At 42.0% G+C, this 18,525-nt stretch overlaps 1 protein-coding gene across 1 annotated transcript in view; it reads left to right on the top strand.

Moving 5' to 3' along the window:
• lrpprc (leucine-rich pentatricopeptide repeat containing) overlaps positions 1-15,861 on the top strand; it is a 79,261-nt gene extending 63,400 nt beyond the window's left edge. Inside the window, exons 31-38 of the mRNA XM_008298079.1 lie at positions 2,096-2,184; positions 2,261-2,465; positions 4,310-4,437; positions 4,573-4,688; positions 9,522-9,596; positions 11,113-11,197; positions 12,391-12,533; positions 15,561-15,861. Coding sequence (XP_008296301.1) covers positions 2,096-2,184; positions 2,261-2,465; positions 4,310-4,437; positions 4,573-4,688; positions 9,522-9,596; positions 11,113-11,197; positions 12,391-12,533; positions 15,561-15,632 — 913 coding nt within the window. The 3' untranslated portion in view covers positions 15,633-15,861. The remainder of the gene's footprint in view (positions 1-2,095; positions 2,185-2,260; positions 2,466-4,309; positions 4,438-4,572; positions 4,689-9,521; positions 9,597-11,112; positions 11,198-12,390; positions 12,534-15,560) is intronic.
• Positions 15,862-18,525: the final 2,664 nt, after the last annotated feature.

Here is an 18,525-nt window from a genome sequence, read left to right on the forward strand (position 1 = left end):
GGAAGGAAAGGATGGAGATAAAAAGAGCTAAATAGGAAAAGAGGAGTGAACGAGGAGAGGAGGGCTAGATTTAATCACGTACGGGGATAATGAAGACGCTATAGGCATTAATTCTCAGTGCGTGTGGGTGTGTGTTTGTTTTTGGGTAATCTGTACAGAATTGAGCAGCGGGGTGCTTATGGTGAGATTAAGGGATTGGGAGAGAGTGATGATGATGAGAGAGAGAGAGGAAGAGGAGGATGATGGATTCATTGGCTAAAGCGCAACACCCCTAGAAGGAGAAGGTGAGAGTGGTAGTGAGAGCGTGTGTGCTGGAAAAAAGGTGAGCGAGAGATTTTCTTCCACCTGATAAGAATAATTCTGACCCCACACCCCCCACTGTTCGGTCTCCACGGCAATCCGGCGGCGACCCTGTTACTGCTCCAATCTTCGCCGTGACCCTGTCACAGCGGCTGCCGGATGCTGCATGGCCTGGTGTCGCCGCGGTGATAAGGATTGCCAGCCTGATGCTCAATTGAGCGGACGGATTAATCTGGTTGCAGGGCTATAATAATAAATAAAAAAAAAAAAAGGCAGGAGGCAAGCTTGATTGAGGTTTTAGTGGCAAAGAAATGAAAAGGAGGAGGGCTGAAAAGGAAAGCAAATAGACGGCCAGACGGAGCGAGGGACGGAGGAAGTGATGAGGAGGAGAAGCTGCCGAAGGCCTCAATACTGCAGCGGTCCGCCCGGTCCGGCCTCACCCTCCCACATAATACCACACTCAGACATACAAAACACACGTGAGGACGCTCAGCAGGAAGAAACATCACATATAAGGCGACATCAATCAGCTGCTTGATGTCCGTATTATTTTCAGGTCACAGCAGGCGCTTTACTGGAGGCTCAGACTTGCTGTCAGTCAGATTTGTTTTCCTGTTGTCTCGTCTGTCTTATATCTTCTAGTTCATGTTTATCCCCTCTGTCTAAATGTGATGCCTCATAATGGCGCTGAACTCAAAGCTTAAGATGCCACACAGATGATAAAGATTTGCTTTTAGCGTTAAAGTTAGAAATAATGGACTTTCTTTTAGCGTCACTCAGATATGGATAAAATCTATCATGTATATGTTAATCTAACATGAAGATATCAAAATATAAATAGAGACTTTTTTTGGGGACTTTCATAGAGATGAACCAACCCACGTGGGATTAAATGGCACACAATAATACCTCTTATAAATGGACTTCCAGCAGTTTACATGCTACACGTGCAAAAACAGAATAAAGACGAAGGCTTTGCTTTTGTTATTGTCCATTTGTTGAGCAGATAATCTGACAGTGAAATAGTAATAATACTAACATTCACATAAAAATAACTATTGGAATGTCTTTTTGACTAAATTTAGTGATGTAAATACCCAGAGAATAAAGCTACACTATGAGATTGCTTTAAAAACCCTGTCATTTCAATATGATCGTAAAACATTTCTGCACTTTGATTTGCAGCTCCAGATATATTAAATGGAAAGCAATCAATGGATGGTGTGCATCGACCAGCCACAATATTAAAACCACCTGCTAAACATTGTGTAGGGTCCCTCTTGTGTAGCCAAAACAGCTGGGACCTGTTGAAGCACAGACATGGAACCTCTGGGGGTGTCCTGTGGGTTGGAGCCTCTGTGAGATCAGGCTTGTTTCACCATGTCCTACTTACCCTTAATTGAATTGACATCTGCAGAGTTTGGAGGCCCTGGGCTCTTTGTTGTGTTCCTTCAGCCATTCCTGAGTAGTTTTTGCAGAGTTGGAAGGCACACTGTCCTACTGCTTGTTCTGCAGCAACATTTAGACGTGTGATAGAGGTCAAAGTAACGTCCACATCAACACCAAGATCCAAGGTTTTCCAGCAGAACGTTGCTCTGTAACAAGATAATCAACATTATTCACTTCAGCCGTCAGTGGTTTTAAGGTTACGGCACTGATTTTTTTTTTTTTTGACATTATTCTGTAGATTCTTGTGTCCTTGTGAGTAAAATCTTGTTTATTTTCAACAGACCGACACAAATAAGACTCATTGTTAAAAGGTGATAACCAAGGAAATATTTTCTCTCTCCCTCAGTGCCAGGTCCCATTTGCCAAACTTCCAGCTGAGTGAAAACGCCAACAACATGTACATCATCACACTCTGCAAGAAAGGCCAGATCGAAGGTAAAGAACAGACATGTACACTAAACACACACATGGTCATTTTCTACACACACTCAATTGTTTTGCTCCTCCGCAGGAGGCCTTGAGACACTGAAATCTATGCTTCAGTCGGACCAAGTGCCCTCGTTTCATGCCATCACCAAACTGGTTCAGGCCCTGGGTGCTCAAGGTGACGTGGAAAGGATCCAGTATGTGGAATCACAAGTTAAGATCCTTGGCATAGCAACCAAACTGTCCAGCATGCTGTTTCCCAACAACACAGCCTTGGCACACATTAAAAAGTAAGGCCACCAACTTTATATGTGGAGATTTATCAATGTATTTGTGAAGACTGTTTTAGAGTTTAGGAGGCACTTCTGTGTAGGATTTGAAGATTTTTGACTGTGGTGACGCCAGAGTTGCCTCAATGTCTACAAACAAAAACTGAAAGCATCTACGTTGTTTGAAAGATCCTGTAATCACATTAAAGCCTACGTGCACAAAGAGGTTTTAACCTTTATTTTGGACATGTATGGCTTTACTTAAGGCGTATGCAGCTGCTCAGACACTTTAATAATTCTGTTCTCTTGAGGTAGTTTCAGCTTATCATTTATGTAACACCAGACTAACACCAATCACATATAGTCAAACGGTGACCACACATCAAACAGAATAAACAAATGGCTGAGGATAAGCAGGGTTGCATCAGTCCACTTTGAATCTTATCTATTGTGTAAACCCTGTTAGACAGACATAGACACTTTAATGCAATACCAGCAGCAGAGTGTGACAAGATGCGCGCTGACACACTCTTAAAGTAAAAGCTCACAGCGCGAGCGAGGCGTCAAGTACAAATAGGAAACACAGGCGTAATAGGATTATTCATGGATTCCTTTTAATGTCGTGAAAACACCCATCCTCCACCGCTGCTTTGTCGCTTCTCAAACAACAGAGAACCAAATAATAAAGCGCATTGTGCATCAAAGTTTCATTGTGCCACTTGCCGCATTAGCGCTGTCCCCCAGCTCGAACAGCAGCGTCCCCATGCCAACTCGCAGGGACAGCAGGAAGTGAAGGATAGCAAGGCGGTATCACGCCCGATTGGCCATCGCAGCGCGGACCTGTCAGCTTGAACCCTGACCTCTGGGAGCAGCGCTCTGAGCCTCTCTGACACGTGCTTCCCCCCGTCGTATCTGAGTCAAGCTGACTGGTTAAGAGCCGCGGCGGAAAAGCGAGCAGGCCCGGAAAGCGGAGCGCCACATTTAGAGGGGCCCCTTGCTGAATTATTCAGACGGTCCCAGTCGCAACAATCACCGTAGATATGTTCCCCCACCTCTGGACGCTCACACATGTACATACACACACCCCGCATGTTAAATATTCATTACGACTGGTGACGGTGGGGAGGGAGCAGCGAGCGCAAAGTGTTAGCAGTGAGGCTGGGTTGCCAGATTGAGTTCTTTTAGATTTGTATTGCTTTAGTGTGCAGGCTTTGTTTGGTTGTGGCAACCTCAGCAGAAAAACATTTCACAGTGTAAGTGGAAGAATGAGTTGCTCTGCACTCAGAGGAAGGTTGTAAAGGACAAAATGTGAAACCAATATCATTTAATACTTCACGTTTTCAAAGTTTACGAAACGGCACATGGGAGCAGTTTTATCGTTTTTTTAAAAAAAATCCGTCATAATACTTTCGATGCATATGCTTCGCCCCCTTCGAAGAGGAATCATAGCGTGACGTACTGCTGATGTGTTGTATTTCTCCGAGCACAGTATCCTGAGAAAACACAGCCATATTGGACATTTTTATGACTTGCAATTTACATTCAGTCCTAATGCAAAAAGAAGTGCGCCCTTTATGTAAGGAGGGTGAAAGCAGGCAGGTGTAGAGGTTGGGAGGACGGATGTGTAGCACAACCAGCTTAAATCAATAAACCTGCGCGCCTACTTGTTGCGTTGGAAATTGAAAAATTCTTCGCTAAAAGTGACTGTGTTTGTCAGAATTATCCGATATTCTTGTCTCATGATTGGGATTGTTTTTCCAGTTTTGTTTATCTGTTTGAATAGTACACACGTGCAAGTGGCTGAGTGTCGTTTGGATGTTACTGAACTAACCCTCTTGTTAATTCTTACCCCTCTCACTCTTCAGTGGTGATGTGGAATCAGCAGTAGAGTTGTTGGAGGGCCTCTACACCGATCCACATACCATCAAGTCCAGTATGTCCTTCCTCTTCAGAAAGGTCTTGCAAAGTGACGATGACAACGCCTTAGACAAGTGTAAGACACACACACACACACATGCACTGCATACATGTATGAAGAAAGAAACCGAAATACGAGGCCACATGCAAAAGGGCTGATTTTAAATGAAGCAAAATAACCGCTGACCAACATGTGCTTGTTGTGTCGCAGTGAGTGCTATGGCAGAGCGACTGGCCAACCACTTTGCCTGCTACATACCAGCTACAGACCTCTTCCTCCAGCTGCTGGAGATGGGCAAAGTCGAAGAAGCCAAATTCATGCTGGCTGTAAGTATGTCTGTGTGTGTGTGCCCAAAAGCTGTAAGCCTGAGAGCCAACACGTTTGTGCGTAAAGTATCACTGATATATTTCTAGCTGTAGCCTGTCCAAAGGTATGTTTTGCGTTTCAAATTCAGTATTTTTTATTCTTTTTTTTGTGTGCGGTTTTTCATTTTCAAAACGTAGCCCACAGTATGAGTGTGTGTGTGTGTGTGTGTGTGTGTGTGTGTGTGTGTGTGTGTGTGTGTGTGTGTGTGTGTGTGTGTGTGTAGGGCTTTCAGATGAGGGGCTGAGATGAGATACATGTGATTAATGTTACAGGGAAGTTAATTAGCATTCACGCAAATGGATACAGACACGTTACCTGCAGCTCAATCTCACTTCTCCTCATCACTTTTTAAACATGAAATGAAGGAAGCTGGGATTTTTCAGGTCATGGACATTTATTAATCTCCGTCGAGAGCCAATAAGAATATCTGAATGAATCTGAATGTGCGACGGTCAACAAACAGAATGATCTGCTGTTGTTAAAGTGTAGGATAGTTCTCAGTTTCTCTTGTGATGCAAAGCATGAGGAGAGATCCAGAAGATTTTTATTTTTTCACTTTTTGTGATCTCTTAAATGCATTTTAAATCATCCGGAGCATTTTTGTCTCAGTGCACACTTCCCATTTGACTTCCTTGCACTCGGCTACGTTTTAAATTATAATATCAAAGTAATTAAAATCTACCACAAAAAAAAAAAAAAACAATCAACAAGGGACCTGGAGATGAATTTTAGTCCATCCCAACTCCCAGCTGCATTCGTCCAGTTGTCAGACCCCAGCCATGGCGGAGTCTCTCTTCCCGTCACGATCACTGACTTATTTATCCGTCCTCACATTTATGTCAGGAAATGCTTGCCCACATTCCACCACTGAGTCTGGTGGTCTGAAATTGGCCTCCGACTACTTCACTTATTTAACACAGTTCATACATTACAGCTCAATGACTTTGCATTGAGCCTGGGGACATGAATATGTAGCAGCTGGATGGGTGAGAGTCGGGAGGAAGGACGGAGAGGGCGAGGCGGCACCGGAGAGCAAGAGGAGGACACAAACATTTAGACGAAGACATTGCACTCGCTGTGTTTGTTTCCTTCTCTCTAGCCGTGATCGTTTCACTCTCTTAGTGATTGATTGCCCCTCATTCAGCTGCACGGGTTTAAAGTCCTCGCTAAAGATGTATTCGAACTATGGAAATCAGTGTTGTTCAGGTTACTTCATGCTCCTTATCACACAATCTGAGCTGCTTACTTCATCACGCTGAGCTACATGTGTGGTTTGAGGCACATTATACTGATTTAAAAAGCGTTTTTCAATAAGAAGTCAAAGGACTACTAAAGCAGCCAAAGTCTAAATAGTTACAGCAAAGAATATGCAACCAGAGAAGAGTAAATTTGCAGAATGATATAATAAAATATTCCTGCTACAGCCAGTAAAATAGATTTAGTAAGGAGAAATATCAAAGAAAGCGCACGCATACATCGTTTTGTGGGACAACCCACCAAACACCGGCTTAATTCATCAGCTAGGTTAGTTGATACGACTCCTATTTTTATACTAACTGGCTTTCTTGGATCCGTTTTTCTTGAGAGTAAAACTGGAAAACAGCCAGACGTAGAAACCGCTATGGACATGAAGAAGACATGTCTGAGTGTCATCCCTCCCTGACATCTTGAGTGACTGTGCCTCTCAATCTTTAAACAGGGATGCCTGACGAACATGCATGTTAATGAACAGATACATTACTCACTACTCCCATCTTTATTACTATTTAAACACAAACTATGGTTACACGATTTTAAAGCTATAATATGCGACTCGGCTGGATTCCCCGCCCTCCTCTTGCTACAAGATATAAAATAAAGATGTAAGAACAATTTTGTTTGTTATCAGGTTTCATTTTAGAGACACGGGAGGGAAAAAATGTACTTTGAAAATAGCGTGTGCCACAAAAGCTAAATTAACAGTTCTTGGCTGCACTTCTTGCTCTTAAATGCAATGAAGATGTATTTAAAAACATAATTCATTAGTGGTAGAATGTAACTAAGCCTGTTCGTCATGTCCTGTAGTTGAATAGACAAATGTGAAGTCTGAACTTTAATAAAACATTTCCATTTTACATCACTTTAAACGTCTACTTCGATGCATTTCAGATGGATATCTTGTGCTTTTACGTTTGTCTGAGTTTATATACAAAACCTATAGAGAACTTGAAAAAAAGAGGATGCATTTTAAATAGTTTGTTTGTTGTTTTAATATTTTATTTGTTTCTATGCCAAAATGCAGAATATTTAATGCTTTTTTAATCTTAAACATGGCAATTTCATGCTTTTTCTTGTCTGAAATTTCAGTAAAGTGAACAGCTCTGAGGTTTGAACTGTTTCTTGGACAATATGCAAAGTTGTTTTTGGTAGTCATAAAAAAAAAAGATTTATAATAAAGATGATCACTAGTTCCAGGATCAGTTCCACCTAAATCACCTACAAGAATTAAGTGACGCCTCACCAGTGAAATGTACACAGCTTGCAGCATCGACGTGCTGGACAGGCATTTAAACTTTTAAAAGAATAGACAGCAACTTTAAAAGATGGAAATAAAAATACACACAAATTTTTGATGCAAAAGTTTGACAAAATGTGCTAAACACTATGAAAGCAGCAGATAAAGGCAGGGCTCTAAGTGTCCTTTTAAAGACCGTTAATCATCGGGATTATCTGATTGCACTCAGGATGATGTTTTTACCACAAACGCAGAGGAAGCGCTTCAAGTATGAGAAACCCACTGATACACAGTCGGAGAGACGCGCCTCCCGAGCCCCGAAAATTTAATTACTTGTGCAAAACAGGGGCGACAAGAAAACAAACCTCGAGGACAAACCCTTATGGTGCTAGAAAGTGAAATCTCATAGTGAGGATGTGACCCCGGCTAAACTGCTGCTGTGCTCCAGTTTGTCCCTCACCGTGGCCTGTTTTGGTCCTCCTGCCTCCCCCCCTCCTCCAAGCTGCTCTACAGGGTCACTGGGAGTAGCAGCCCAACTCCTCCATCCCATCAGAAGTGAAGCAGGACCAAAACTCTGAAAAGCTTTTAAGTAGGCAAGCAGACTATAATGATGACAAGGCTATCAGGAGAGAAGGAGGTGAGGTCGGCGGGGAGCGAGAGGGATGAAGTTAGTCATTAAGACAAGAAACGGTGGCAGAAGGAAGCAGTGATGCAGGCGGACTCGTCTACAGCTGCTTACGTGCAGATGTGTGTGCTGGGAGGGCGGATTGAGGGAAAGGAGGAAGCATTCCCTGGGTAGCCAGAGCTTTTAGGCAGTGTGTGCGAGGAGCAGGGGAGACTGTAGGCCTGGTTGGCTGTGGCGTCGCCGTTGGGAGCGGTTGGTGTGGCAAGGGAGGAAAAAAATACAGGAGGAGAGTGAGTCAGAGCGCCGAGCAAAAGTTGCTTCGACGAGTGAAGTGACACAGTGTTGGTCTAATTGCCTGATTGTACAAAAGCCATTCTGCCACTTAGTGACTCTGGAAGAAGGCTGCTTGCTTCGTGTGTGTGTGTGTGTGTGTGTGTGTGTGAGAGGTCCTGTTAAAAGCCTCACAGGCCACTCGCTTTTAATTCTGTACGAGGCAGAGAAGGAGTGAAACACGTTAGTTTACGACTGGCTAGTAATCGGACCTCATTGCTGCTCAGCCAAGAGAACACACTCGCTCAGAGCTCAGCGGTGTTAATGCATCTCCTGCACACACACACACACACACACACACACACACAAGGTCTACCATATGTATGTTTGCATGTTTTCATTATAAGCAGTCATGCACAGGTTAAACGGCCAGCGACGCAACTCTGTCAGTTAACAGATTTGCACCACAACGTACACGTATATCTAAATTCCTGCCCGGTTTGTATGCATCGTGTCATTAAGGTGTAACGCACTCAAATTGTTGAGCTTTTTCTTCAGAATTGCTGCCAATACCGAGTCCAAATCTGATGCAATTTTACCTAAAAAGCAGCTATTACAGTTGCAGTTCTGTCAGAAATGGCTCACGGCTGCCTAGCATCAATGCAAAGGGATAATTCTGCATCTCAAACTCAGAATTAGGTTTCATATCAGTGTCAGAAATCACAAAAAATAGTTGGATATATAGAAACAGCACCACTTTACATTTACATGGTATATAGTCCCGTGACAGTTTAAAAAAAAACAGCTTTAAGGTCCCTGTTTATGTCACAAAACGAATACTGGCTGAATTAATATCATAATTTCTCAGTTGCCGTCCAGCTGCTGGGAGGTGAGACAGACTAACTGTGGACCTGCTGTTCAGGTGGAATAATTCCCTTAGATCTGCTTCCTCCTCTCGTGCCTGTTTATTATCCTTCTCTTTCACATGCAGACCTCCACCGATCCAAGTCTTAAAGCTCCACAAGAGACAATCATGCGGCCCGAGCTTAGGCTCTACTTACGTTGCCGTCGAGTACTAGATATGGCCTTTACTGTGACTAAGTGATGATAATTATGCTTTCTGATGTGAGCAGTGCTGTACATTTAAATTCATAAAGAAACGAGTAGTTATTAAATCCATAATTATCCTTTAACCTGAGTGTAACCCTGAGTGTGTTTGCATGAATGCGTGGGCGTGTTGGTGAGCATGTGTGTTTATACACTGGATCTGTGTGAAGAGCTCAAGTTGGAGAGTCAACTTGACTTCGGAAAAAAAAAAAAAAAAAGTCAAGAGAACCTCGTGTTGTCTTTCACACTAATCTATTATGTCCTTTTTTTTTTTTTGTCTGCTTTGAATTGATGCAGCGCTGCAATGCTGTGGCTGAACAGAAGACAGTGTTGCTGTCCTACGTGACTGAGAAGGCTCAGATGCCTGGACAGGTAATGTCCCACAATGCTTCTCTTTAGCATCTGCATATTTAGACAGTAATTGAGGCCTTGACCACATGTGCATGGCTATTTTTTATTTTTTTTTAAACATCATTTTCTATGCATTTTGGACTTTCATCCACACACAAATTGATCGCTCTCTCTCGTTGATAACGGGCTTTTAAAAAAAAAATTTTTTTTAAAACTTGTGAGACGTTTACAGTGTGAACGTGTAGATGGGAAAAACTGAGGTTTTGGCTCGTGACTTAGAGTTGTACGGCTTATTTGTGCAGCGGTTTTATGCAAAAATAGTGCCGTTGCAAACCTTACAAACAGGCTTTTTTTTTTACACTTGCAGACACAAGTTATATTGAGGGCGAACTTCACATCACTATTAGTCCACATTGGGGCACCATCAGACAACCGTCCACTGCAATACCCTACCCTAGGTCGCTTTCTGCCCCAATAACAGCACATAAGGGGTGGTTCCTGCATTCAGAACATGCACAAAGGTTCAAGCTGTCCTTACACAGCCTGCAAGTTCCTGCAGTGAGGAAACACTTGTTGTTTTTAGCCTCCTGGAACCAGTAATAGCTGTGAAAGTGTATCTTAACCCTGCAAACCCCCAAAAACTGCCAGCAGGTTTAATAGACATGTTGTCTTTTAAAAAAAACCCAAAAAAAACACCAAATTTACAACATTTATCAGAACCAGAAACTATAAAAACAGAAAAATTTGCCAGATTTTTAGCTTTCTGACTGTCCTTGAACTAGTCATGCCGTTTGGTTGTGCAACCCAATTAAAGTAAGCTTAAAGTTACAGTATTTCTTAAAAATCACTTCACTCTACATGTCATGTTTGCCCTCTGCACAACCGACAAGCCGTCAGTGAATCATCTGCAACCAAGAGTCAGGTGACAATAACTCAGGGACATTTTGGGTGAAGTGCAGGATGTGTTTACGTGCAGAGCAGACAGATGTAGAAGTTTGGAAACCAATTACATTTAAGTGGTAAAAGATCTCTATTAGTTGACTCCTGTGAGCACTTGGCATTTTTTCCCCCCAGTTTTTGTAAAACAAGTCATCAGAGAAATTCAACTTTTTTTATTTTTTATTTTTGAGTTCTGTACTTCTAGCCATGCTTGTGCTTTTTCCGTTGAGGTGCAATGGTTTTATATTGCAGTTAAAAAAAAAAAAGAGTCCACAGTGTGCAAAATGTGACGGGAGCAGAAAACACAGAGAAACCGTTTGGTGTTCAGAGGGCTATTTGATAAATATTATACTACTTTTATTCTACTATAACACTGTGCATAGTGTTATTATTGAAAGCAGCCTCACTTTGTATTTAGCATGTAAAAGTTTTGCATGTTATTCATACAGATTTTACAGGAAAACCTCATTGTAATTTCACTTTGGTTGTAAAGGCCACTTCACCATCAGGCAACAAAACCTGCATGTTTAAAATGTTAGCAAATCCTCACATATGCAAAAAATCATTCCCGTGTGTAAATAAATGTTTGTGTGCACAGCTGGACAAGATCAAGACCCTGGTGAGCCTGATTCCAGACGCCATTGAGAAGGAGGTGTTGTACTCGTACACAATGAAATGTCACGGTAAGACTCCCGCACAAGGCCCTAGCAAGTGTTATGGAGGCAGCCGGCAGCTCACTGGCCTGTGGCTAAGTCAACATTAACGGACGCATTAACAATGTATCAGGTCAAAGACTGCGTTCTGTGTGTGAAGGCAGACATTCAGGGGTTAGAAGAACACATGTCCTCTAATGAGTTAGCTGTCCTGGCTAGCCTAGCGTGCTAATCTCAACACGTTCCACCACTCAGCTTTTTTTTTTTCCCTTCGCACATTTTTTTTTTTTCTCCATCCATCACTTCTTGTCCTCTCCACCTTTTTACTCCGCCTGTATTTTCTTGTCCTCAGTTTTTCTTGTCTTCCCCCTCCTCGCTTGCACTTCACCTTCTCACCCTCCCGTCCTCCCTCTCTCGTACCTTGTCACACCAGAGATGAGAAGACATGACTATTTAATTAGCATTAGCTCGCTGGTCGGTCAAGGCAGCCATAGGGGAAGCAATTAGCGATTCTCTGCTCGCTTCTGTTCTCTGCCGCATCTATGTAGTTTTTCTCTTTTTTTTTTATTCCTCTTCGAGGGGCTCTCTTGTCTCTTGCCTCTTTTTTTTTTGGCAGTAGTGACTTGACTTTCTACTTTTATCTCTTTTGATACTTACAACCAAACACATTCATGCTGTTGTGGGTTTACAGATTACTGTGACACGAACATAAAATCATTTTCGGTTCTGAAGAGATAGAAAGATACAGACGGCAGCTTTAGAATTTTGTAATAATCAGATTTTTTAAAATGTATATAAAAGATTATTTCTTTCCAGTAACTGTGAAGTGAATCTTTGCCTATTTTTCCTCCTGCGTTTCATCATTACGTCACATTTTGAAAGATAAGATCCAGTTTAGAAAAGGTTCTGCTTCTCTACCGGCTTAGTAAACATGCAACCAGCAGCATTTCAGACGTGCTAAAAATGAATTATTATTCTGTCAAAGGACTGGGTAAATACAAAGACTAGCCAATGAGCAGCTGCATTAAAATAGAATTTCATAGCACCAATAACTTGACCTCAGTGGAAGCTGACATTATTCTCCCACCACCACATGTTTCTGTCTCGTGCTCACACTGTCAGTTTTCCTCTAAGTATCTCCATCCAAATAAGAATTTGACATGTTTTGTGTCTCATGTGTTGACTATGTCTCTCTGTCTCTCTCTCCTCCTCTCATCTGGCAGACTTGGATAAGGACTTCACGTCAGCCAAGGCTTTGTATAAGGAGATGATGGAGGAGGGGATAGCTGCAGACGAGCTGTTCCTCAAACGGCTGGCTGCGCTTTACCGTAACGCAGGAGAGACACCGCCCTTCATTGAGCCCCCCGTGAGTCTCACAAACACACACAGAGGAGATGGTCTATATAATCACTCAGCTACAAACTCGACCGGGTCCAGTATTTGAAAATGTGTGATCAAAAGAACCAAACTACAGGTCATCCCTTTAATTACACGAGCAATGTGTACCTGTAATGTTTTGAGGTTGATTCCTCAGAATAGCAGGGAAAAGATGCTGTATCCTTGTTATAAAAAGCATGTTTATGATGTGGGGCTGCAAGGTGGCGCAGTTGGTAGCACTGTTGCCTCGCAGCAAGAAGGTTGCCGGTTCGCGTCCCGGTGGGGGCACCGGAATCTTTCTGCATGGAGTTTGCATGTTCTCCCCGTGCAGCGTGGGTTCTCTCCGGGTTCTCCGGCTTCCTCCCACACAATCCAAAAACATGTTGAGGTTAATTGGTGATTCTAAATTGTGTGACTGTGAGTGTGCTTGGTTGTCTGTCTCTAAGTGTGGCCCTGCGATGGACTGGCGACCTGTCCAGGTGTCCCCTGCCTTCGCCCTAAGTCGGCTGGGATAGGTTCCAGCCCCCCCGCGACCCTAATGAGGATTAAGCGGTGTATAGAAAATGGATGGATGTTTATGATGTGCACTTAAAGGGGTCAGTTAGAAAAGGTTAGAACACATGAATATGTGGAAAAAAGTTCAGCAAAAAACTTGATTAACTGCCTCATGAGATGTCGCGTCAAGTTGGAAAATGGGAGAAAAAAAATCTGGCATTTCAGAGGAACAAAAGGATGCACACTGAAATCTCTGACTGAACTGTTGGTGGTTGATTTGCATTGTGGGTAATGTAGGAGCAAAAAAGACGTCTGTGTCTTTGGGTCTGCTGCTTTGATTCAGTTCCTTGTAAGTCAGACAATTTTCTAGATGTGCAACGCAAAGTCAGCGTGCGTTTTAAAAGCTCAGGCTCGCAGTACGACGATGGTCAAAGTGAGCAACATGGACGCTTTCCTGTGTAACTCTGTGGACCTTCCCACAGCAGCCATCCTCACTGGCTCACACACTGGAAGTTTTAACCTGCAAATCACTTGATTTGTTCAGCTGCAAACCCCACAGATGCGTAGCCGTTGATGTTATAATACTTTCTAGGAGGACTCACACATGCGCAGTAGAAGAGGTTTTTCTCCCCTCTTGTGACCCCTCGAATTTAAGATGGTACTCCGTTGTGGAGTACAGCTACAGACACCACGGGCATGTGGTCCTTATTATACCACTACTATACATGTGTGGTAGATCTATGTCTACAGATTCTGAGTGTGCGTTACTGCCGAGCATGTCCATTAATGCCGTTGCAGCGTGGTTGCCACACAGTTAGAATTTGGCTGTAAACAGACGTTCACAGAAATCTACATGCAGACTCTTGTGGACTTAACATCACATGAATCCTGACTACACCTTTGACACGACCTGCAGGTTGGGAAGAGGACGTCCAGCCAAATATATTTATGCTCCCCACTGTTCTACACACCATTATCAACTGTTTGGACTACAGTGCTCCTGCTATCAGTAAATCAGGCGTCTGACTTTGATAAAATGGTGACATGACAGGATTTAGACATTATGATATGATGTCACTCGATGTTATTAAATGATGCTTCTCACGGCGCTACGCTTGCACACATTGGATTACATAAACATACACACACCTTATTGATACGACAACGCACACATGAGCAACATATTACAAACAAATCTGTGCAAATACACACAAAGGCTCCGCAGCTCCTAACCGGTGCTGGCACTTGTCCGGGTTGTGTCCTAATATGTGCCACTGTGTGTGTGTTGCGGTCGTAGTAATGTGAAGGAGCAGTCTGCCCGCTTAGAGTAGTTCAGCATGCACAGGCCTGCAGCTAGCCTCCTGTGGTTGTTACTTTGTGTGTGTGTCAGAAATTACGCCCCACGGTCACAGAGTACATATACGATGTAAGCGAGATGGTGTCACTGCAATAGCCCCACTCTGCTTTTCTGGCTCATAGTGTTTTTGAGCATTTCAGCACATTGAACACTTTGTAAGCTGATGTAGCCTCTATTTCTGGCTGATGACACACACACACACATATATATGCACACACAGAGGCCTCTTAGCCGCAGCACTCTGATGTGCTGTCCCCTCGAGGCAGGTGTGGACCGAAGCCCGACTCTTACCTTCACATCACTCACCTGCAGTACAAAGATAGAAGGAGAAAGAGGGATGAAGGTAGAGAAGCTCCTGCATTATTTACCAAATGTCAGGGTAGTTAAGTGATTGCTGGGTTTTTATAAGCAGTGCGGAGAAGAAGAGTTGCAAGGAGAGGGAAAGGTGAACAGTCATGGGATTCTGAAGTTTCTTCAAATAGTTCCAAACCCACCTCACTTGCTTGTTCTCCATTTGTGCACAATTTGCTGCTCCGTTGAAGAAAAACGTTTCCCCCCGCAGCAGCGCGTCAGCGTTTCTGGAAACAAACGTCGCGTTGTTTAAAATGTGTAATTGCGCTGAGCTTTGTCAGAACCTGAACAAGTGAAACAGCGGCTGGACAAATCTAGTGAGAAAATCTGTTTTTGTAATTTGGGCGAAGTGACCCTTTGAAACCGTTTGAAAGCCGTGCCAGGATCTCTCCCTCCTTCGCATCTATTCATCGGCATTAATTACTAGATTAATAAGCAAGCATACATTGTAGGGAGCTAATGTAATCTGCAGAAAAGCTCTCACCTTCTCCCCCCAAAAACACCCACCACAACACTTTGTCTGGATCAAAACACTGATTAATTAGCCAGGAACAGAGGCAAAGGACGGAAGTGTGTGTTTGGGGAATGTGGTACAAATCCCTTATTTGTGTATTAATGGGGATTTAAAGATGAAACGAGACAACCTGGTTGGAGACTGGAGACTATTTAGACAGACCCAGGAGGGCTCCAGCGCTGCTTACTTTTGAAAAGAGGCGAGACGGAAACGTGCACTCCTTACAGCCTCGCAGGTGAGCCGGTTTGTTTGGACTACGTTTAATGCTGAATCGTCTCTCTTTTTCTCTCCCTTTACAGGAGTCCTTTAAGTTTTATGCAAACAAGCTGAGAGAGAGCAGAGCCAAAGCCCAGGCGACAGCAGAGGAATAAATATTCATCAACCCCTCCTCATACCTCGTTGCAAATCCCACTGTTTTCTTCCTTTTATCGTTTTCTTTTTTACTTTAGTTGTTTAAGTTGAAATGTTGAGCATTGTGTCGTAAAGGTTGGATACTAAGATTCTGTCCACGATGGTGATGATGATGATGATGATGATGATGAAGAAAATGTGTGAATGTACAGAAGTATTTATGCTAATAAATGATGGTAGGAAGTCATATTCTCTGTGTGTGTGTGTGGTTTGAACGGTTTCTACTATCTATTGAGCACATTTTAAAATACTCCCGACATGTTCCTGAACACATTAAAACATTTCAACAATGCGTAGTTTAATGTTTTACCTGTTTTACAGCCGTAACAGTAAAAATATGAAACATGTCAGTCTAGCTTTTCATTCACTGCTTTCAGGCACTTACAGTAACTCTAATTACCAAGTACATTATTTATTAATATAGCACATTTGTAGGTACATTCTAGCAGTATATGACAATCTGTATTAACATAACCGACCTATTGGACCTGGATGAGCCGAAGACAAAAACACAGATGGATTGATTCATTATAAATAATGAATCTGGGTTTTCCAGTTCAGTATGACTCCATCTAACAATTGTTTTCATTGTCAAATTATCTGTTGAATATTTTCTCCAATAATGAATTATTTATTGGCTCTAAACAACGTAAGAAAAAAAAGCCCGAAGCCTAAGATGAAAATATCTTGTTTTATCCTCTACCCAAAGACATTCAGTTTACTGTTGTAGAGGAGTAAAGACACCTGACAATAATCAAATTTAAGAAGCTGGTTTGAGGCAATTTTTCTTGAAAAATGACTGAAAATCGATGAATCAGTTATCAAAGTAGTTGGCAACTAATTTAAAAGTTGTCAATCATTGCAGCTCCAGAGTTCAGTCAGCTATTGCCTAAACCATCTACACAAACATTTTAGGTTAAGTTACTGTAAATAATATGATAGAAAAATTATCTAACATATTTGTACATTGTTTTTTAGAGATTTAAAACATTTCTGAGTCCATTTTAGAGGAAAGTGAAATCTGTGTCCTTCAACACCTGAAGACAACCGGCTCAGGTTGTAACCTGCCCGACATCTAAAGTTTCACTTGTTTTGAAATAGTTTAAAAGGAGCTGTGGTAGCGGTGCATCTGCTTAGAGTGTGGCACAACCAAAGGCCTGCCACCCTGTAATAACAATAATAGTCATTAGAATAATGTCAGTCGACTCTTGTCTCTGGAAATTCTCAAAGAGTGACGCACGTCCTTAAATAATCGCTCAATTTAGTTCTCCATCTAAATGATCAATAATACTATGAATCGTTTAATCATTCTCTGAAGTTAACACCTTCACTAAGTACTATCCTTTGAACAAAACTTTCCACTAATGTTTATATTTTTAAACCCTAACAACAATCCCTTTAGGGGGAATCAAAAAATCCTCCATGCAGGAAAAACCCTGACCATACATACTTGGTTTGTGCACATTTTGTGAAGTTTCTTTGATAAACCTGTAGACAGCTGGACTCAGAAAAGGCACATAGGTTGGTAAGTTCATAACTGAGCCTTCATGCACTCGACAAAGGGACAACCATAAGGCCTTCCAGTGTGGAGACTGGGATTGGGCCACTGAATGGTTTGATGAGAATAAGGAACATATGCTATGGCTTTCCCAGTCACCTGATGTCAACCAAGACGGATTTGTAAGCCAGAGCTCTCTGCCATCATCAAAACACCCCATGAGGAGTATCTTCTAAGATCATGGTGTTTCATCCCTGCAGCAGAGATCCAGAGAAAATCAAAAGCAAGGGACGATGAAAAAATTCCTGCCACGTGCGTTGGGCCAATACTAAGACACTTAGTTTTTTCCTTTAATTTATAGCCTGTCTGTGATTTTACTTGTATTTATTTATATTTTTTAATCTAGCCAACATAGTTAACATCAGTTATTCTGTTTATATGGTTGTCCCACGTGTTTATTATCAAGTTTTATGTAGTTTTTGTCACTTTTTTCATTTATTTACATGCACTATTACATGTAAAGTTATTATTAATACATGTTTTTTGGTGACTTTAAGCTAGGAACTTGCTTAAAATGTTTAACTGATGATTAACTTAATTAAACTTAATACTTAAACTGAACTTGTGGTAAATTACACGCTGCTGTGTCAATTAGCTAAGCTAGCTAAAAGAAGCTAAAGACTTTTAAGCTTCAGCACGGCTAACAAATATAGTTTATCTTACGTCTGTTACTCAGACATTTTTAAAATTAGCTTCAGAAAAATTTTTAAAAAAAAATTTCCCCGTTTGGTCGGCAGTTTTCTTTGCAATTCCTTGAGTGAAAAACACCTGCGTGTCAGGTGAGCAGACTTCTAACGGAGACAAGACATCAAACTGCACAAACTCCAAGATGGCGCCGAACTTCTTCCTCGCTGAGTGCAGCTCCGTGTCGCTGCTGCCTCTAGTGGTGGGAAGAAGTCCCGGCGCCACACTAACGACGTGAACCCATTTATATCTGGTATTAACATAGACTGGGGGTATTTATTTTTATTATTATTATGGACACATGCACGCTCCACTTGAACAATGTTCGTTTGTCATATAGAATATATTCATAAAAATCTGCCCATGTTCAACAGCACTGCGTTCAATTTAAATTGAAAGTAAATTAAGTTGCAGCAGAGTTTCTGGGGTATTCAAAATTAAATTTACTGCATTAAACTACAATATTCATTCAGTTCACAAAGCCATTATTCCCTACCTGTACATGTACATCCATCTCTCTTTATATTGTTATCTACAGCTTTTATATTTTTATAGTTAGAATGAACTATATGGGTGGAATGGTTTGAACACAGCCTCACCCTCTCTACACT

This window comes from Stegastes partitus, unplaced genomic scaffold (assembly GCF_000690725.1).
Source record: "Stegastes partitus isolate 25-593 unplaced genomic scaffold, Stegastes_partitus-1.0.2 Scaffold1278, whole genome shotgun sequence".
Lineage (NCBI taxonomy): Eukaryota > Metazoa > Chordata > Actinopteri > Pomacentridae > Stegastes > Stegastes partitus.